General features: G+C 37.5%; 1 protein-coding gene across 2 annotated transcripts in view; it reads left to right on the forward strand.

Moving 5' to 3' along the window:
* PIK3CB (phosphatidylinositol-4,5-bisphosphate 3-kinase catalytic subunit beta) overlaps positions 1-22,846 on the forward strand; it is a 188,474-nt gene that overhangs the window by 98,071 nt on the left and 67,557 nt on the right. For both annotated transcript variants that reach the window (XM_082654636.1, XM_082654637.1), the window contains 4 exons: positions 1,604-1,783; positions 4,203-4,373; positions 5,281-5,358; positions 22,377-22,628. In XM_082654636.1, coding sequence (XP_082510762.1) covers positions 1,604-1,783; positions 4,203-4,373; positions 5,281-5,358; positions 22,377-22,628 — 681 coding nt within the window. The remainder of the gene's footprint in view (positions 1-1,603; positions 1,784-4,202; positions 4,374-5,280; positions 5,359-22,376; positions 22,629-22,846) is intronic.

A 22,846-nucleotide genomic window follows, 5' to 3' on the forward strand; every position in this document is an offset into this window, starting at 1 on the left:
CAATTTAAGCCAAGAACTGGATATCATAAAGTGTAAAGATCAAATTTAAAATACTGTTTAAGGAATTCTGCATTGTTGAAAGAGTTGAAATAGGGAATTTTACTGTTAAAAGGTGATTAGAATTCAACTTGAAAATACCTGCTCCGGGCAATTTGTCCATCTAGGTCAGTTTGAATTTCATCACATATGGGTCAAACCTCTACTGGATATACAAATTTTAATGTGATCATCATTGTAACAAAGTATATGTGAAAAGAAGTGTTTTGAAGTTAGAAGAGAAATATAGATGTAAAATCTTATTGGATTCAAGCAGTCATAGAACTTAACGGTGAAAGGAGTTTAGACATCATCTAGGCAGACTCTTTATATAACATAATAATTCTTTTCACCATCCTTTATATCCTGTGTCTCTAACCAAATACATCCAGTTGCTATGGGAGCCCTCTGCCTACTGAAGTAGCATGTTTTCACTGTGAGCAAGCACACATTTAAATTTTTAATTTAAAAAATTAAATTCAAACTAGCTTTCTGTGACTTCTGCTTATCTGGTTATACTTTCTTATTTAATATGTATCCATTCAATCTCCCTTTATTCTACATGCCAGATATTCAGATAATTGGAATATAGCTATCATATGTCTCCTTAGTCTCCTTTTCTTTCGGCTAAATACTTCCCAGGGATTAAACCAAAAATTCTTAGAGTTTTTGATCATACAGAATAGTAAACTTTTAAGTCATGAAATAATTTTAGAAAGTCACATAGAGTTTATAGATTTTTTTAAAAAATAAATTTATTTATTTTATTTATTTATTTTTGGCTGTGTTGGGTCTTTGTTGCTGGGTGCGGGCTTTCTTTAGTTGCGGCGAGCGGGGGCTACTCTCCATTGTGGTGCACGGATTTCTCATTGCGGTAGCTTCTCTTGTTGTGGAGCATGGCCTCTAGGCACGCGGGCTTCAGTAGTTGTGGCACGTGGGCTCAGTAGTTGTGGCTCACGGGCTTAGTTGCTCCGCGGCATGTGGGATCTTCCCGGACCAGGGCTCAGACCCGTGTCCCCTGCATTGGCAGGTGGATTCTTAACCATTGCACCACCAAGGAAGCCCGAGTTTATAGATTTTTATTTAGGCTATTATTGCTTTAAAAAAAACCCAAACCCCATACCGTAATTTATTGCCAGCACTATTTCATAAGTGAATAAACATTTTACCATCAAAAAATAGGAATGACAGAATCTCAAAATAAAGAATGTTTGGCAACCGACTCCATCATACATGCATCACCCCGCCCACCCCCCCTCAAATTCTTTAAATTCTCATTTGGCCATTTCACCATCACTGCTGATAACCAGCATTGGGAAGCAGCATGTGGGAACACTAAAAATGAGATGAACTGTAACAAGGTATTCATTTAGGTTAAAAAATGATTTTCCAGGATTGGTAGGGGGAAAGAAAATTTACTGGAAATTAAATGTAAAGGATGTACATGTGTAAACATTATGTATAGTTGTGTACACTGTAGTACTTAATAATAAGTACAAATGTAAAGAGTGATTTTTTTTTCCAGTGTAAATACAAAATTGCTTCTTTTTTCTACCCCCCTTTTTAGGATGTGTTTAGCTTTCAAGTATCTCCTAATATGAATCCTATCAAAATAAATGAATTGGCAATCCAAAAACGTTTGACTATTCATGGGAAAGAAGATGAAGTTAGCCCCTATGACTATGTGTTGCAAGTCAGTGGGAGAGTAGAATATGTGTTTGGTGATCACCCACTAATTCAGTTCCAGGTATGTGTTTTAACTGTCAATTTACCATTTATTTACATTTAGTCATGAATTCTTTGTGTAGATGTTTTATGCAGGGAATTGATGTGCCTCAGGTTATTTTTGGAGTATAGTGGAGTTTAAATAAGATATGTGCATTGCGACACCCCTTCCCCCAGCATAAGGTATGCTATTTAAAGAAGCTTTGCCTTCAAGGAACTTGAGGATATTTTTGTTAAAATTACATTTGGAGACCAAAAAATGGTTGTTACATAAAGAATACTGGGTTAAGTGCCAAGTTAGAGGTAAATAGTAACAGAATTTTAGGAAAATATGTGATTACTCTTTCTTTAAAAATTAATTTAATTAATTAATTTATTTTTGGCTGCATTGGGTCTTCCTTGCTGCGCTCAGGCTTTCTCTAGTTGCAGCAAGTGGGGGCTACTCTTCGTTGCGGTGTGCGGGCTTCTCATTGCCATGGCTTCTCTTGTTGTGGAGCACGGGCTCTAGGCGCATGGGCTTCAGTAGTTGTGGCATGCAGGCTCAGTAGTTGTGGCTCGTGGGCTCTAGGCTCCCGGACTTCAGTAATTGTGGCGCATGGGCTTAGTTGCTCTGCGGCATGTGGGATCTTCCCTGACCAGGGCTTGAACCTGTGTCCCCTGCATTGGCAGGCGGATTCTTAACCACTGTGCCACCATGGAAACCTCTGATTACTCTTATTTGTGATTTTTGTTGTTTGTTTTAAGCAAGAGGGATACAGGCATGCCAGTTATTAAGTGATGTCTGTTTGAGAAGGAGCTCTGATTTATTACCAGGTAACAGGGGATTTTGTATCCTCCCCTTCTTTTTTTTCAGATTTTTAGTGTAGCCCTTAATCCTTGGTTTAGTAGGTAGAAAGTCTAGCAGCAGTTATAACCTCTGTGCACAGCTTTGGGATCTGTGACATTCTGACAGTAAGTGCTTGAACTCTAGCCCATGAGAGGAAGAAGGAAGATGAAAAGTGCTTGGTGGTGACATCTAAGTACTGACTTCTTCCCTTCATGTTCTGCCATCTTTTTTTTTTTTTTTTTTTTGTGGTACGCGGGCCTCTCACTGTTGTGGCCATTCCCGTTGCGGAGCACAGGCTCCAGACGCACAGGCTCAGCGGCCATGGCTCACGGGCCCAGCTGCTCCGCGGCATGTGGGATCCTCCCGGACCGGGGCACAAACCCGCGTCCCCTGCATCGGCAGGCGGACTCTCAACCACTGCGCCACCAGGGAAGCCCTCTGCCATCTTTTAAGTAGCCTACTGCTTCTTTAATTTAACACTTTTTTTTTAAACCTTAATAGGAGGAAAGTACATTGTTTTGCTCAAACTGGAATTTGTTATTACAAAGAAAACTAAAGACGTGTGTTTTTTGTACAAGGTCATGTGAGAAAGAAAATATACAATGAAGGTGAAGGAACCTGAAGGAAATGAAATGATACATCTTTCATAGTGAAAAGTTTTTGAATGAATTTATTTATCATAGTATCATGTTAACTCCCACTTATAGGCCATTCTGGAAATTTTCTTTTTTCCAGAAGTGTATTTTCAGTGGTTCTGAATTGAATACAATATACTGAGTCACACTTTATATCTGTATAGGAAATTTATTATAGTGAGGAGTACATTGGATTTCTATTCATTATGTTAGGAATCTTTGGTAATGTGAATAACCACCCCTCTTCTTTTATGCCTCTGGAGAATCATCCTGGTTTCATGGAAATGAAACAGAGCATCAAGCTCAAATGGCCAGTAAGTTTTTGATGGAAAGGCAGTAATGGGTGCCTGGAGCCCTGTGCTGAAAAGCTACCAGGTCTGCCTCAGGGATCCATGGAAATGTGGCCATCTCAAGACTTATAAAAAATGGCCACATGTGTACTACATATTCACCTTTCCTGACTTACTGGTCAGAGGTGGCAGTGTGGCATCACAGTCTATGACGATCAAGTCCTGCCCCTGGAAAGGTGTGCCAGTTGGTCATACTGTCAGGTCTTAAGTGCAGAGAAGAGAAAATAAAACATCTATACTGTGGCACATATTTCTCCAAAGTTTAGCAAACAGAAAAGAAGTCAGACAAATGGATTTAAATCCAGGTGTTAAAGATACTAGCTGTGTAATTTAGCTTTCTGATTTTCAGTTCTTTAGTCTATTAAAAGGGGAAAATCTGTCTTTTAGAGTTATGAAGATTAGCTCTAACATATAAGAAGTATCTAGTTCCATTCTCAGGTATGTAGATGTTCAATTAATTGTAGCAATTTTATGTTGTGATTTTTATTTCTCATATTCTTGACATTGAGTTGTTATTTAAGATACTCTTTCACAGTGCATTTGTTCTAGTGTTGTTCAGCTTAATTTTATTCTTCTGTTGATTTAAGTTTTGCTTGAAAATCCTTACCTTATTCTTTCTTGCCACTGTAGTATATCCGGAACTGTGTAATGAATAGGACCTTGCCCCATTTTATACTTGTGGAATGTTGCAAGATCAAGAAGCTGTATGAACAGGAAATGATTGCCATAGAGGCTGCCATAAATCGAAATTCATCTAACCTTCCTCTTCCTTTACCACCAAAGAAAACTCGAATTATTTCTGTAAGTTTCACGTGTGAACCTTTGGTAACCCCAGAAGGCACGCGATTTTTTTGGTTAGGTTGTATGCTTAAGCCTATTTTCCACAGAATATTAATATGAATTAATATTAATATTCCCCAGAATATTAATGCATATTTGCCAAAGATCCATCACCATTTATTAGTAATTATCGTTTTAGCTACCCTTCTTTTTCCTTACTCAGGCTACATATGATTGTAAACAGGCCATTTATGTTTTCGATTATCTTTTGGTGCTAAAGAAAAATGCCCTCAAATTTGAGATATGTTGAGATTAGAGCTAAATGGGACTTCAAAGAGCAAGTTGAGCATTCTAGTAGAAAAGTTAGATGTGCAGAGACAGTTGATTTTCTGGTATATCTCATTTCTTTCAGTTTATCTATAATAGTGTTTTGGTATAATTTGTTTTCTTCTTTCTTTCTTATTGAATACTTTTAGACTTTAAATGTAACAAAGCCATCATTTTTTTCTAGAATGTAATATATTTGTATAAAGCAAATCTTAAGTTTGTATTCATCAGAACACGACAGTTTTAAAATAGTTCTTCAGTCTTAAGAAATTGAATGTTTAACCATTCCTTGATGATTAAGTTATTATCTTTATATTAATTTATTGGTCAATTCTTAATTTATGCAAAACTTTTAATACTATTTTTTAATGGTGTTTAGTGAATTTCTTAGCAATACTGGAATGCTGCCTGTTTTGCCTTGAGAACTAAGTGCTAGTGGTTGTGATGGTTATTTTAATATATATGATTTTCAGTTGTTAGTTCAGAGGTGTATTTTCATTCTTTTACCAATGGAAATGAGAACTGATAAGACGATTTCATTGCTAGCATAGAATATTCATTTCTTTCATTAAAATACTCTGTTTATTTCATTTTTTTACAGCATGTTTGGGAAAATAACAACCCTTTCCAAATTGTCTTGGTTAAGGGAAATAAACTTAATACAGAAGAAACTGTAAAAGTGAGTACTTGTTAAGATTTGAATTTATCTTCAGCTCCATTATTTGAATAAGTCACTGATACGCTCAGTGAAAGTCACATTGGAGACGAATTTTACCCATATTGGTTAACTACAGGCGATAGAGTATGGTATATAGGACAGTTAAGAATTTTTGTTTTAAAATATTCTTTGAATAGTTTGAGATGTACTGGATAGATTGACATTTTCCCAGTATATATTATGGAAAAGAAATGGGTTTAGATCAAGAATTCAGCAAGTGAAATTTAAGCCAAACCTATAGGTCACATATTTCTGGGCAGGCTTACTCTCCTTTCTCAGCTTTGCTTAGAGCTGCACAATAGCCTCTCTTACCCCCTCCCCCTTTTTTTTCCATTTAAACTTGCTGAAAACACAGAAAATGTAATATTTTTTCCTGGAATAAAATACATGACTCTGTTGTAGACCACAACTTGTTAACACATGAGGATTTATTGCACCACCCCTACAGTTAAGACTTAACAAGGCATTTTGTCTGAAAGTGTAAAGCATACATTTTCCCCTATTTAGCTTGGCAGGAAATTAAATGAATAGTTTTGTGATCCAAGAAAGAGATTCAGTTAGTTTAAGATGTTTGCTGGCATGAGGATATATTCAGGAGCACCTTGCCAAAGATTACCAGTGGCTTGCTTTTATAAATGGACATTAAAGATTCTTTGGGTAGCTGTCATTAAAATAAGGGATTTTTTTCACTTTTATTCTTAGCTAGATTTTAATTCTTAATGAGTATGCTTATGGCCAATTAGCCTTTGTTTTCTATTTTAGTGGTAATTTAATTTTTCCCTTTAATTTAAATTTTCTTTATTAATTTTTTCCAGTGGCAAAAGTATAGCATGATTGTTGAAACAGGCAAAAAAATTCCAAACATTATTTAAGAAAAAAGTTGCTGATCTCTCCTCCCCATCTCTTTACCATCATATGGGATTCAAGGTCAACAGGCCTTGAGTGACCTCCATGTTTATACAAATATATATACACATATGGTTTATACAAATATATATAAACATATGGTTGTGTTTATTTTGTTGATTGGTCGGTTTCTTAAAGAAAAGGGATGATGTTACATATATGTATTCTATAACTTGATTTCTTCACTTTATATCTTGGATGGTCCTCTGGATTATTAAATATTTAGTAGAGTTCCTCGGGAATTATATTTCTTTTTTTTTTATGGTTTTTGGGTTTTTTTGACTTTTTATTTTATTTTTTTCATGCACACACACTGTATTTTATTTTTACAAGAGATAAACTGACACCAAGCATTGTAAATGGATGTCCACAAAAGCAACAATGATTGCAGTTAGCAAACACGAAACACACTTATACAATGTCATAATATTGACATTCAGTCCAGTAATCCTCCACTGTAACAGCTCCTTTACTTTGCAGTGAAAATTGATTTGTATATTTTTTGCCTCTGAGTCCTTGTGGGATTTTTTTTTTATTATTCAAACAGAAAGTCACAAAAATTATAATCATCCTCATCAGTTCACTCAGTCCCATGTAATTAATTTTTTTTTTCATCTTGATCTTTTGTTAGCACTTTTATTAATTCATCAGTTTTCCATTAGAGTTCTGAAAATGCTTATTCATTCAGTTCAGCAGTGTAGTCAGTTACCCGAAACCTGTACTTGTCAGAGTCTTTTCCATGAATTCCTTGAAGATGAAACCCCTTTATAGGAACATTTTTGTGAAAGCATCAGACTATACCCAGAACTGTCTGTAAATGACAAAAGACTTAAAAATGACCACGGTTAAAGATTTGATGAAAGTTCATAATAATGCAATTGACAAGGAAATTTAGTTATTTCTGAGATATATATTTTAAAGTAATAACTAGAATTATGACTTATAACATTATACCACAACATATAAGATTTTTAGAAATTTCATGTAATGTCTGAAACATTTATATTAACATATTTCCATACAGATAACCCAAAGAAAGTTTAGTATTAGTTGTTTTTTGTTTGTTTATACTGCAGGTTCTTATTAGTCATCAATTTTATACACATCAGTGTATACATGTCAATCCCAATCGTCCAGTTCAGCACACCGCCATCCCCACCCCACCATGGTTTTCCCCCCTTGGTGTCCATACGTTTGTTCTCTACATCTGTGTCTCAACTTCTGCCCCGCAAACTGGTTCATCTATACCATTTTTCTAGGTTCCACATACATGCGTTAATATACAATATTTGTTTTTCTCTTTCTGACTTACTTCACTCTGTATGACAGTCTCTAGATCCATCCACGTCTCAACAAATGACTCAATTTCGTTCCTTTTTATGGCTGAGTAATATTCCATCGTATATATGTACCACAACTTCTTTATCCATTTGTCTATCAGTGGACATTTAGGTTGCTTCCATGACCTGGTTATTGTAAGTAGTGCTGCAGTGAACACTGAGGTGCATGTGTCTTTTTGAATTATGGTTTTCTCTGGGTATATTCCCAGTAGTGGGATTGCTGGATCATATCCTTTAGTTTTTTAAGGAACCTCCATACTGTTCTCCACAGTGGCTGTATCCATTTACATTCCCACCAACAGTGCAAGAGGGTTCCCTTTTCTCCACACCCTCTCCAGCATTTGTTGTTTGTATATTTTCTGATGATGCCCATTCTAACTGGTGTGAGGTGATACCTTATTGTAGTTTTGATTTGCTTTCTCTAATAATTAGTGATGTTGAGCAGCTTTTCATGTGCTTCTTGGCCATCTGTATGTCTTCTTTGGAGAAATGTCTATTTAGGTCTTCTGCCCATTTTTGGATTGGGTTGTTTGTTTCTTTAATATTGAGTTGCATGAGCTGTTAATATATTTTGGAGATTAATCCTTTGTCCGTTGATTCGTTTGCGAATATTTTCTCCCATTCTGAGGGTTGTCATTTCGTCTGTTTATGGTTTCCTTTGCTGTGCAAAAGCTTTGAAGTTTCATTGGGACCCATTTGTTTACTTTTGTTTCTATTTCCATTACTCAAGGAGGTGGATCAAAAAAGATCTTGCTGTGGTTTATGTCAAAGAGTGTTCTTCCTATGTTTTCCTCTAAGAGTTTTATAGTGTCTGGTCTTACATTTAGGTCTTGAATCCATTTTGAGTTTATTTTTGTTAATGGTGTTAGGGAGTGTTCTAATTTCATTCTTTTACATGTAGCTGTCCAGTTTTCCCAGCACCACTTATTGAAGAGACTGTCTTTTCTCCATTGTATATCTTTGCCTCCTTTGTCATAGATTAGTTGACCATAGGTGCGTGGGTTTATCTCTGGGCTTTCTATCTTGTTCCACTGATCTACGTTTCTCTTTTTGTGCCGGAACCATATTGTCTTGATTACTGTAGCTCTGTAGTATAGTCTGAAGTCAGGGAGTCTGATTCCTCCAGCTCTGTTTTTTTCTCTCAAGACTGCTTTGGCTATTTGGGGTGGGGTCTTTTGTGTCTCCATACAAATTTTAAGTTGATTTGTTCTAGTTCCATAAAAAATGCCACTGGTAATTTGATAGGGATTGCATTGAATCTGCAGATTGCTTTGGGTAGTATAGTCATTTTCACAATATTGATTCTTACAATCCAAGAACATGGTATATCTCTCCATCTGTTGGTATCATCTTTAATTTCTTTCATCAGTGTCTTATAGTTTTCTACATACAGGTCTTTTGTTTCCCTAGGTAGGTTTATTCCTAGGTATTTTTTTGTTGTTGTTGCAGTGGTAAGTGGGAGTGTTTCCATAATTTCTCTTTCAGATTTTTCATCATTAGTGTATAGGAATGCAAGAAATTTCTGTGCATTAATTTTGTATCCTGCAACTTTACCAAATTCATTGATTAGCTCTAGTAGTTTTCTGGTGGCATCTTTAGGATTCTCTATGTATAGTATCATGTCATTTGCAAACACTGACAGTTTTACTTCTTCTTTTCCAATTTGTATTCCTTTTAATTCTTTTTCTTCTGTGATTGCCGTGGCTAGGACTTCCAAAACTATGTTGAATAATAGTGGTGAGAGTGGACATCCTTGTCTCGTTCCTGATCTTAGAGGAAATGCTTTCAGTTTTTCACCATTGAGAAGGATGTTTGCTGTGGGTTTGTCATATATGGCCTTTATTATGTTGAGGTAGTTTCCCTCTATGCCCACTCTCTGGAGGTGTTGAATTTTGTCAGAAGCTTTTTCTGCATCTTTTTCTGAGGTGATCATATGGTTTTTATTGTTCAGTTTGTTAATATGGTGTATCACATTGATTGATTTGCGTATATTGAAGAATCCTTGCATCCCTGGGATAAATCCCACTTGATCCTGGTGTATGATCCTTTTAATGTGTTGTTGGATTCTGTTTGCTGGTATTTTGTTGAGGATTTTTGCGTCTATATTCATCAGTGATATTGGTCTGTAATTTTCTTTTTTTGTAGTATCTCGATGTGGTTTTGGTATGAGGGTGATGGTGGCCTCATAGAATGAGTTTGGGAGTGTTCCTTCCTCTGCAATTTTTTGGAAGAGTTTTAGAAGAATGGGTGTTAGCTCTTCTCTAAATGTTTGATTGAATTCACCTGTGAAGCCATCTGGTCCTGGGCTTTTGTTTGTTGGAAGATTTTTAATCACAGTTTCAATTTCATTACTTGTGATTGGTCTGTTCATATTTTCTATTTCTTCCTGGTTCAGTCTTGGAAGGTTATACCTTTCTAAGAATTTGTCCATTTCTTCCAGGTTGTCCATTTTATTGGCACAGAGTTGCTTGTAGTAGTCTCTTAGGATGCTTTGTATTTCTGCGTTGTCTGTTGTAACTTCTCCTTTTTCATTTCTAATTTTATTGATTTGAGTCCTCTTCCTCTTTTTCTTGATGAGTCTGGCTAATGGTTTATCAATTTTGTTTATCTTCTCAAAGATCCAGCTTTTAGTTTTATTGATCTTTGCTCTTGTTTTGTTTCTATTTTATTTATTTCTGCTCTGATCTTTATGATTTCTTTCCTTCTACTAATTTTGGGTTTTGTTTGTTCTTCTTTCTCTAGTTCCTTTAGGTGTAAGGTTAGATTGTTTACTTGAGATTTTTCTTGTTTCTTGAGGTAGGGTTGTATAGGTATAAACTTCCCTCTTAGAACTGCTTTTGCTGCATCCCATATGTTTTGGATTGTCGTGTTTTCATTGTCATTTGTCTCTAGGTATTTTTTGATGTCCTCTTTGATTTCTTCAGTGATCTCTTGGTTATTTAGTAACGTATTGTTTAGCCTCCATGTGTTTGTTTTTTTTACGTTTTTTTCCCCTGTAATTCATTTCTAATCTCATAGCATTATGGTCAGAAAAGGTGCTTGATATGATTTCAGTTTTCTTAAATTTACTGAGGCTTGATTTGTGATCCAAGATGTAATCTATCCTGGAGTGTGTTTCTTGTACACTTGAAAAGAAAGTATAATCTGCTCTTTTTGGATGGAATGTCCTATAAATATCAATTAAATATCTCTGGTCTATTGTGTCATTTAAAGCTTCTGTTTCCTTATTTATTTTCATTTTGTATGATCTGTCCATTGGTGTAAGTGAGCTGTTAAAGTCCCCCACTATTATTGTGTTACTGTCGATTTCCTCTTTTATACCTGTTAGCAGTTGCCTTATGTATTGAGGTGCTCCTATGTTGGGTGCATATATATTTATAATTGTTATATCTTCTTCTTGGATTGATCCCTTGATCATTATGTAGTGTAATTCCTTGTCTCTTATAACATTCTTTATTTTAAAGTCTATTTTATCTGATATGAGTATTGCTACTCCAGCTTACTTTTGATTTCCATTTGCATGGAATATCTTTTTCTATCCCCTCACTTTCAGTCTGTATGTGTCGCTAGGTCTGAAGTGGATCTCTTGTAGACAGCATATATATGGGTCTTGTTTTTGTATCCATTTAGCAAGCTTGTGACTTTCGGTTGGAGCATTTAATCCGTTCACGTTTAAGGTAATTATCGATATGTATTTTCCTATGACCATTTTCTTGATCGTTTTGGGCTTGTTTTTGTAGATACTTTTCTTCTTTTGTGTTTCCCACTTAGAGAAGTTCCTTTAGCATTTGTTGTAGGGCTGGTTTGGTGGTGCTGAATTCTCTTAGGTTTTGCTTGTTTGTAAAGCTTTTGATTTCTCTATCGAATCTGAATGAGATCCTTGCTGGGTAGAGTAATCTTGGTTGTAGTTTCTTCCTTTTCATCACTTTAAGTATATCACACCACTCCCTTCTGGTTTGTAGAGTTTCTGCTGAGAAATCAGCTGTTAACCTTATGGGAGTTACCTTGTATGTTATTTGTCGTTTTTCTCTTGTTGCTTTCAATAATTTTTCTTTGTCTTTAATTTTTGCCAATTTGATTATTGTGTGTCTCGGTGTGTTTCTCCTTGGGTTTATCCTGTATGAGACTCGCTGCACTTCCTGGACTTGGGTGGCTGTTTCCTTTCCCATGTTAGGGAAGTTTTCAGTTATAATCTCTTCAGATATATTCTCTGGTCCTTTCTCTCTCTCTCTTCTCCTTCTGGGACCCCTATAATGTGAATGTTGTTGCATTTAATGTTGTCCCAGAGGTCTCCTAGGCTGTCTTCATTTCTTTTCATTCTTTTTTCCTTATTCTGTTCTGCATCAGTGAATTCCATCATTCTGTCTTCCAGGTCACTTATCTGTCTTCTGCCTCACTTATTCTGCTATTGATTCCTTCTAGTGTAGTTTTCATTTCCGTTATTGTATTTTTCATCTCTGTTTGTTTGTTCTTTAATGCTTCTAGGTCTTTGTTAAACATTTCTTGCATCTTCTCGATCTTTGCCTCCATTCTTTTTCCGAGGTCCTGGATCATCTTCACTATCATTATTCTGAATTCTTTGTCTGGAAGGTTGCCTATCTCCACTTCATTTAGTTGTTTTTCTGGGGTTTTATCTTGTTCTTTCATCTGGTACATAGCCCTCTGCCTTTTCATCTTGTCTCTCTTTCTGTGCATGTGGTTTTTGTTCCACAGGCTGCAGGATTGTAGTTCTTCTTGCTTCTGCTCTGCTGTCTGCCCTCTGGTGGATGAGGCTATCAAGAGGCTTGATGAGAGGGACTGGTGGTGGGTAGAGCTGACTGCTGCTCTGGTGGGAAGAGCTCAGTAAAACTTTAATCCACTTGACTCTTGATGGGTGGGGCTGGGTTCTCTCCCTGTTGGTTGTTTGGCCTGTGGCAACCCAACACTGGAGCCTACCTGGCCTCTTTGGAGGGGCTAATGACAGACTCTGGGAGGGTTCACTCCAAGGAGTACTTCCAGGAACTTCTTCTGTCAGTGTCCTTGTCCCCACGGTGAGCCACAGCCACCCCCCGCCTCTGCAGGATACCCTCCAACACTAGCAGGTAGTTTTGGTTCAGTCTTCCCTGGGGTCACTGCTCCTTCCCCTGGGTCCCGATGGGCACACTACTTTGTGTGTGCCCTCCAAGAGTGGAGTCTCTCTTTCCCCCAGTCCTGTCAAAGTCCTGCAGTCAATTCCCACTAGGCTTCAAAGTCTGATTCTCTAGGAATTCCTCCTCCCGTTGCTAGACCCCCAGGTTGGGAAGCCTGACGTGGGGCTCAGAACCTTCACTCCAGTGGGTGCACTCCTGTGGTATAAGTGTTCTCCAGTCTGTGAGTCACCCACCCAGCAGTTATGGGATTTGATTTTACTGTGATTGTACCCCTCCTACCATCTCATTGTGGCTTCTCCTTTATCTTTGGATGTGGGGTATCTTTTTTGGTGAGTTCTAGTGTCTTCCTGTCGATGATTGTCCAGCAGCTAGTTGTGATTCTGGTGTTCTCACAAGAGGGAGTGAGAGCACATCCTTCTACTCCACCATCTTGGTTCCTCCCTCGGGTATTATATTTCTAAAGGCAGAAATCACGTATAGGCAAATATACCTCAAGTCATATGGAGTGTTTTTTTTAACATATATGTATGATTTTGTTTAGTAGTTTGTATGTATACATGTATAATTTACATTTTAAAAATGGAAATTCCTACTTGTTCCCATTTTTTAGGTTATTGTATTTATTACTTATTTAATGCTTTTGTAGTTATTATTTCTCTACAGCCTTTTGTTGTTACTTAGTTTCTTCCTGAAGGAGGACCGAATAAGCATTCACTACATGCTTTATTTTTCTTGAGCATTATGCTTTATTTTTGTCATTGACACATTATTTGTGAGTGACATTTTATTTTCATAGGTTTTAACAACTTCCATCAGCTATTTCAAGCTGGATTCATTCTATTGTTTGTGGTCATACATTCATAGGAATAATAGGCTTAGTTTAAAGTACCCTCCCCCCCACTCCAGCTAATTCTCTAGTTTCCCCTCCTCCACCTTTTTCTCTTTCCAGTGGGATTACATAGTTGAATTTAAGTAAATTAATGCAATTTTGGCATGACTTTCTTGTAGGTACACCTCATTCTTTTTAATTGCTACACAGGTTAGGAGTTCCTTTACAAAGTTGAAGAGAAATCTGGGGGGAAAAAGAAGACAAGGGGTAGATGCGGAGCAGGGAACTTTCTTTCCAAACTTTTTCCTTTTCTTAATGTACTGGCTAGGACTTTCAGTATGATGTTGAATAGAACCGCTGAGAGTAGATGGTATTAGTCAGGATTCTCCAAAGGGGGGGGAAATAATAGGGTGTGTGTGTGCATGCGTGTTTGTGTTCACACACACACACACACAGATTTATTTAAGGAATTGGCTCATGTAAATAGTTGGCAAACTGGAAATCCAGAAGAACGGATAGTTTAGTCTGAGTCTGAAGGCCTGAGAACCAGGAGGCACCTATCATGAAGTTCCTGTTGAAGTTCTGTAGGCTCAAGACCCAGGAAGAGCTGAGGTTAGATAGTTAGGCAAAAGTTCTTTCTTACTCTAAGTAGGACAAGTGTTTTTGTTCTATTCATTTTTTCCACTGATTGGATTACCACCACCTACTCTAAGGAGGGTAATCTGCTTTTGTCAGGCCACCATTTAAATGTCAATCTTATCAGGGAAAAAAAAAACCACTCTGACAGAAACAACCAGAATATCTGAATGCCCCAAGGCCCAGTCACACGGGCAAATGAAATTAACCATCATAGTAGACATTTTTGTTTTGTTCTTAAAGAAAAGCATTTAGTCTTTCAACTTTAAGTATAATATTACCTGTAGGTTTTTCGTACGTGCCCTTTATTCAAGAAGTTCTCTTCTGTTTCTACTTAGCCAAGAGATTTTATCCTGAAAGGGATAGAAAAAGTTGCACTTTGTCCACTGCTTTTTCTGTATTTATTGAGGTGATTGTGTAGTTTTTATATTTTGGTCAGTTAATTTGATTGATTTTCAGAAGTTAAGACCAACCTTGCATTTCTGAAACATGTACTACACATTGAAGATGTAGTAGCCCTTTTATATATTGCTGGATTTGATTTATTAATATTATGTTATGAATTTTTATGTCTGTGCTCACAGGGAATATTGGTCTGCACTTTTCTTTTTGTGTAATGTCTTCCTCTGGTTTTGGAATCAGGAAAATGTTGACCTTATAAATTGAGTTGAGAAACCTTCCCCTCCTCAATTTTCTGAACAAGTTTATGTAGGATTGGTATTATTTCTTCCTTAAATATTTGGTAGGATTTACTCCAAGCCACCTGAGCCTGGAGTTTTTTTTATGGGAAGGTTTTTAATTAGAAATTTAATTTCTTTAATAGATATATAGATAGTCATATTTTCTGTTTCTTTTGTGTCAGCTTTGATAATTTTTGTCTTTTGAAGAATTTAAGTTGATAAATTTTTTGGCATTAAGTTCATAATAACCCCTCAAATTAGTTTTATGTTGCTGTGTAACAAATTACCACAAACCTAGCAGCTTAAAACAACACCTATTTATTAGCTCATATTTCTGTTGTTCAGAAGTCTGAGCATGGTGTGGCTGGGTTTTCTGCTTATGGTCTTACAGGGTTGAAATCCAGGTGTTAGTTGGGCTACATTCCTTCCCGAAGCTCTAGGGAAGAATCTGCTTCCAGGATGATTCAAGTTATTGGCCACATTCAGTTCCTTGCAGTTGTAGGCTTGAGGTTTTCTTTGCTTGATGGCTTTTGGCTAGGGATTGCTCTAAGTTACTAGAAGCACCTTTCAGGTCCTAGCTGTGTGGCTCTCTTAAGCATTAAATCCTTTCCTTGCTTTGAATCTCTTGCCAGAAGATCCTGATCCCTTTTAAGGGCTCACCAGTGGGTCAGGCCCTTGAAGGATAATCTCCCTTCCTTTGTTTTATTTTGTTTTGGCCATGGCGCTCAGCATGTGGGAACTTAGTTCCCAGACCAGGGATCAAGCTGGCGCTCCCTGCAGTGGAAGCACAGTCTTACCCGCTGGACCGCCAGGGAAATCCCTCCCTTCCTTAAAGTAACCTATGTCATATAGTAAAACGTAATCACGGTAGTGAAATCCATTGTAATGGCAGTCCCAGAGATCTTACTGGGCACATGATTCTCTGGAGTCTGTAATGAAACCCTAGGTGTTCGGTGAAGATTCACTACTCTGCCTGGCTGGCATTTGAATGTCTTTCACTGTTAAAGTGCTTAGAATTCTGTAGTATACAGCTTCCTGGTTGATCTTTTCCCCACCTCGTGGCATTTCCCTTTTCAGGTCTGCATCTTAATATTCAGCAGAAGCCTTATATCAGTGTTGCTCAAAATCTAGAAGATGGTATTAGTGCAGGTAGAACTCAGAAAGCCCTCTAATTATAGCACTAGTTGGAATGGGTTCTTCTAACTCTCAGAGAGAGTGGGGATCTCCCCATTTTTTCCCTCTCTTTTTTGTTTTCTGTTCTTTTCTCTGTTCTTATTTGCCCTAGTATCCCAAGAAGTCCTGTGGCAGCAGTAGCAGAGCGGCAGTGGCAGAAGCAACAGCATTGGGGACAGGACTAAAATGCAGAGTTGAGCCTTCCTCTTTGACTAGAGGAGTTGTAGCCCTAAGAGAATGGGACATGTCCTGATTGACCTCCCCCCTTTCCCTTTCTGTCCTTCTCTTTTTGGCATAGTTGTAGGAAATGTGGGTGAATAACGCCTCAGTTTTCTGGCTAGGTGACAAGAAGAGGGGAGCCCCAGGCAACCAAAAAATACTTGGATGATTTCAGAGTGGGACGAGCTCAGGAAACTTCTAGGTTTATTCCTGAGCTGTACATATATGGATCAGAGTCATAACTGCCTGTATACTTTGAGAACTGAACTGTGGCCTAAACCACCACCCAAGTCTCCGACTAGTCACTGTATGGTGCACATACAGGACAGATCCAGATAGCCCTGCAAAGGATTTGAAAACTGAACTGGTATTGGAACCACAACTCACAGAAGGTTTGTTGGAACTTGCAGCCTGAACCTAACCATTGTCTCCTAAAACAAACATCAACATTCTCTGTAGAATATAAACAAAACCGAGTGTCTTATAATAGTCAAAATGTGTAGGATATATTTCAAAATTAATTGGCATATAAAGAACCAGGAAAATCTCAAGTTGTATGGACCATGAGAATCAACAGCCATCAGTGCTGAGATGACATAGATGTTGGAATTATTCACAAAGCTGTTAAAGTAGTTATTATAAAAATGCTCTAACAACTAAGGGCGAAACACAAACAATGAAAAGGAATGGAAAAATAGAAAGTCTCAGCCAGCATATACAGTTGTCCATCAGTATCTGCAGGGGTTTGGTTCCAGGACCCCCAGAGGACACCAAAAGCCTCAGAATTTCAAGTAAGTTCCTTATATTAAATGACATAGTATTCTTATACAACCTATGCACATCCTGTACTTTATTATTATTTTTAAAATTAATAAACTTACTTTATTTTTGGCTGCATTGGGTCTTTGTTGCTGCACTTGGGCTTTCTTTAGTTGCGGCAAGCAGGGACTACTCTCCATTGCGGTGCGTGTGCTTCTCATTGAGGTGGCTTCTCGTTGCGGAGCATGGGCTCTAGGTGTGCGGGCTTCAGTAGTTGTGGCACACGGGCTCAGTAGTTGTGGCTTGTGGGCTCTAGAGCGCAGGCTCAATAGTTGTGGCGCACAGGCTTAGTTGCTCTGTGGCATGTGGGATCCTCCCAGGCCAGGGCTCGAACCCATGTGCCCTGCATTGGCAGGTGGATTCCCAACCACTGAGCCACCAGGGAAGCCCCACATCCTGTACTTTAAATAATCTGTAGATTACTTATAATACCCAATACCATGTAAATGCTACGTAAATAGTTACTGGAGTGCAGCAAATTCAAGTTTTTCTTTTTATCACTTTCTGGAAGTTTTTTTCCGAAATATTTTTGATCAGTGGTTGGTTTAATCTGTGGTTGCAGAACCTGTGGATAAGGAGGGCCCTCTAATTAAAAAACTCTGGGGAAAAAAAAAACCCTCAATGGGGCTTCCCTGGTGGCGCAGTGGTTGAGCGTCTGCCTGCCGATGCAGGGGACACGGGTTCATGCCCCGGTCCGGGAAGATCCCACATGCCGCGGAGCGGCTGGGCCCGTGAGCCATGGCCGCTGAGCCTGCGCGTCCGGCGCCTGTGAGGCCACAACAGTGAGAGACCCGCGTACCGCAAAAAAAAAAACCCAAACAAACCCTCAATGGACTCAATAATGGAAGTAGTGTGAAAGGAAAGAGTAGTGAACTTGAAGATTAATCAATAAAATTTTCTAGTTTGAATGGAAAGAAAAATGGTTGGAGGAGAAAAAACTTCACAGAGTCTCAGATATCTGTATGACAATATCAGAAGGTCTAACTCGTGTGTAATCTGGATCTCAAAAGGAAAAGGGAAGGAATGAAGCTGAGAAAAACTAAACTAAAGAAATCATCACTGGGAGCTTTCCAAAGTTGGCAAAAGACATAAATATAACATGTTTAAGAAGCCCAACGAACCCTAAGCGTGATAAACCCAGAGAATTCCAAGCTCAGATATACTCCGTATCAAAACTCATAACTTGACTCTTCCTAGTTAAAAATCATAACACCTCATAAGCCTAGTTATATGGCTCTCGCCACTCCTAACCTGTTAAAATAGATATAACCTAGGAAAGAAAAAACTATCTTAATCTTTTAATCTTCTTATTTCAGTACCTAGAACACTCAATAAATATTTGTGCAATGAAGAATACATTTTAATGTAACTGTCTCTAACATCTTTATATCCTTAGTTAAAGGTAGCACAGGACTCCTCCCACTAAGCCAGAACAAACCTGCCTTTTGATTGTAATATACTTCATGAAACCCTGGGAATTTCAGCCTATTCATGTTACTGATCTTTTTTTGGGTGTCTAATATCAGAAGGGTAAATGTAGTGGATTTTGGCCATATCGTCGAACAAGAAGGAAATTAGGTGTTGATGTTGGGAAAAAGTTTCACATCTTGGCCAACATAACATTTTTAATTGGTGAGTTCAGGAATGCGGTCTCTGCAGGCTTGGCACACCCTTGCTGTGGCACAGTTGAACGTCCTTTACATAACAAAGCCTGCCTTCTCTCATCTCCAAGTATTCTGGGACTTGTGAAAAAGTGTCTTTGGAAGCTTACTGAAGTTGGACAATGAAACATGTGACTGTAATTAAACATGATGGTCCTTTAAAATTCTCAACTTTTCAGAGCCTGAAGGTGATTGAGACAAAGCATCAGGAAATGTGACAATTTTGACAAAATTTCACATGATATAAATTTAGAGAATGGTTTTTCTTACTGCTTTTTCTGAAAACAAAACCCTTTTTTTAATGTCTTCTACTACAGGAAATTCTAAGCTCAGAAAACACAGATTTTTTTCACTTTATTTTAAATGTAGATAGTTTTTTCTTCTCTTGTTTGTTTTTAACCATGTATGAACTTCAGTCATTTTAGTGAATTACCAGGAGATTTCGCAATCAGACATAGTCCTGATGACTTGGTCTTAAATATATCACACTTTGACTATTAGAGAATGATATTTCAACAGTTTTCTTCAGAATGTGCAGGGTCATTTTTGTTTATTGTTACCCCACCCAAGTTAGATTCATTCTTTATTGTTATTCTTTTCCACACCACACCCTTGGCTGTTGCTGTTTACAGCTAGTATAGGACTTTCCTAGGTCATTATACTTGAGTTCTGTTTTGAGCTTTGTATCCAACCGATCCATAATTTTACTGTGTTCCATATATCTGAATTTTGCCAGAATTTGGTTGATAGAACTATAACCAGCATTTTTTGTTTTGGTTTTTAAGTATAAACATTTATTGAGTACTTATAATGTAGTGGGCTCATTTGTTTCTATTTCTCAAAAACTGTCAAAAACCAAGAGACGCAAATGTTTTTAAGCTCAGCAATTTAAGTAGCTTGTTTTTATCACAAAAACATGGAAAAATATTTATTTTTAAACTTGTGATTTTTCTGAATAAACTATATATTCTGTATCCAAAAGGTGATAAATTCATAAGTCTTTAATGTCACTGAGAGTAAGAATTGAATATCATTTTTATTCTGAAATGCCTATCTTCCATCCTATCATACGAAAGTTTTATGTATGTTTTGTTTTATTTATGATTTATCCAATCTCATTTCACAAATGGTTTGAGGTAAACTCGCTTGCGTGTCCCCCCACCCCCCCACGCACACCCAGTCTCTCATATATACACAAAAAAATATACAAAGTGTGACTTTTTAAAAAATAATCGAGGATATTTATTAGTTGAAAAAGCCAAGAGCAAGATTTGCAGCAGGTAGTTATATAATAGGATCCTGTATAACTGCTTGATGTGGACTACCGATTTCACTCCCTGCTGGCAATATAGATAGTAGCCAAAGCAAAGGAAACATGATCAGTTATAATATTTAGAATCTCTTGAGATAAAAATAATCTAGTTATTCATATGGTTGTAGTTCATCCTTACGTTGGAAATGGAGAGATGTTTAGCAGTTCCTTATGAAGGAGACACAGTGGGTGATAAAGTGCGCACCAGAATCCCTGCCAACATCATTATAGTAGGTAAAATAATGTTTCACATATCCGTCTCTTACCCAGTCTTTCACTGGGTAGACTTAAAATATAATATTGACAGTGCAATTCAGAAAAAATCATTCTGTGTGATACCAAAGTCATTCTGTGTAATTCAGTCTAAGTGCTATACTCAACCATGTGAGTATTTAGTTGAATGGTAATATTTGGACTTTCCAAAGAAATAAATATATTGCATGACTTTCTGGAAGTTCCATATATGTATTTTTACTCAAAAATGGGTTTGGATAAAGATTGGGCAGCAGAGACTTTGTTGTGGCCATTTAAGCTCAGAGATATATATATATATATATATATATATATATATATATATATATATATATATATATATATATATATATATATACGATCAAAGCCTAGAGTGGAATTAAAGTAGTCTTATAGACATGAATTTCCTACGTGGGTTTTACATATGAATAGATGACAACCCCATCCCATCAGCCATACACCTTTACATGGAGATCTGTGGAGTGTCAGGTGTCTATGAATTAACCTGCATTTTTCAGGAAGAAAATACACTTTAAGCCTTCTACTTCATGTAACATACACCCTATCCTCAATCTGCCCCACCCACATGACTTCAGAATTTAGTCTGTAGTTGGTAAGTATTGGATTCTGATTTTTATAGTCAGTACATAATTTGGTGTTCCTCATTACTTGTTTTCCTTATAAATAATAGTTGTTTAGTATTTTATTGCCCTAATGTTTCATAACTTCTGAATAGAGTAGATTGACAGATAGGACATATCCTTCAGAACATGTCATCTTCAAGTAATAGACAACCAGACAAAACAAGTAGCTTAAATAGGGCTTTCAGAGGAGAGTAACTCTGTGGAAGTTCTCAGCAGTGAAGGAAAGGTAAGAAATAGTTCTTGTAGTGATGAAAGAATAATTTTACATTTGGCTTTGGTCGGTCATAGTGCTGGTCTGCCCAGTAATATTTGGCATGGAGGAGAGGCAGGTAATCAGGTTTATCCAGGACATGAGCCTCAGATGAGTATGGCAAAGGAGAGACAGGCACTGGCAGAGGGTTTCGGTGAGGGTGAAGGCAAACAAAGCTAATGGAGAAATGGGGAGGTGTTGATTATTGAAATGGAGGCCTTAGTGAGGGCAGGGAAGTGTTCCTTTGGGAGTGTTGGAGTGAGTTGGAAGGTGAGATAGTTAGAGAGTAAGATGTAGGAATTGTTGACTTGGAGGTGCTAGGGTGTGGTAAAGTCAAATTCAGGGTGAGATCGTGGATTGTGTGGCTTCAGGGAGTGAGAGAAAGTACTGTGGAGATCTTGATGGCAAGGTCCTCAGAGGTCAGATGGATTGTTTGCTTCAGGCATGTGGACCCTACCTCAATACCTCTTAGTGGTTTACCTCCTGCTCATATTCTTCAGATCTTGGAAAACAATAACTAATACCTTCTTTGTAAGAAAATTGAAAAAACTGTCCTACCTTTGCTTATGGTTCTCAAGCCTTTGCTTCCAGCCCAGATATCTATTCAGTTCCATTCTCTATTTTCACATGGTACATACACTTTTTTTTTTTTTTTTTGCGGTACGCGGACCTCTCACAGTTGTGGCCTCTCCCATTGCGGAGCACAGGCTCCGGATGCGCAGGCTCAGCGGCCATGGCTCACGGGCCCAGCCGCTCCGCGGCATGTGGGATCTTCCCGGACCGGGGCACGAACCCGTGTCCCCTGCATCGGCAGGCGGACTCTCAACCACTGTGCCACCAGGGAAGCCCGATAGTAGTTTTTATATTTATGGTCTTGGTTTCTTTAGACCCATTTATACCATTGAGACCTTTTGCATTTTTTAGCTGGTCTGCTTAGTAAGTGAAAAATAGGTTATACTAACAGTGTGGTGAATTATATGCTGATGAATTATAGTCTAATGGTTCTGTGGACGAATATGCTTTCCTAGAGTTTGTCTGCTTCTGCCAGTATGCATTTCTTCATTCTCCCAAATAAAGGTGTTTTAGTGGTGCAGTATTCATGATTCTGTATTTGTCTCCATCATTACAGGTTCATGTCAGGGCTGGCCTTTTTCATGGTACCGAACTCCTGTGTAAAACCATCGTAAGCTCAGAGATATCAGGGAAAAACGATCATATTTGGAATGAACCACTGGAATTTGATATCAATACTTGTGATCTGCCACGAATGGCTCGATTATGTTTCGCTGTTTATGCAGTTTTGGATAAAGTGAAAACGAAGAAATCAACTAAAGCTATTAATCCCTCTAAATATCAGACCATCAGGAAATCTGGAAAAGTGGTAATTATATACTAACTTCTGAAAATTTTTTATAATGGACTAATAATAACATAATGGAATAATTTTAAAACTTTGAAATAATAGAGTAATATAAATGAAATTATGTCATATAACTTTTGTCCCTAAGAACTGATTTCTAAAAAAGACAGTAAGTCTCCATTTTATGTCCTTGTCATTTTTCTTCTGTCAACTTTATTTTAGTATATGTCATACTGTAA

Source organism: Grampus griseus, assembly GCF_964374135.1.
Source record: "Grampus griseus genome assembly, chromosome: 5".
Lineage (NCBI taxonomy): Eukaryota > Metazoa > Chordata > Mammalia > Artiodactyla > Delphinidae > Grampus > Grampus griseus.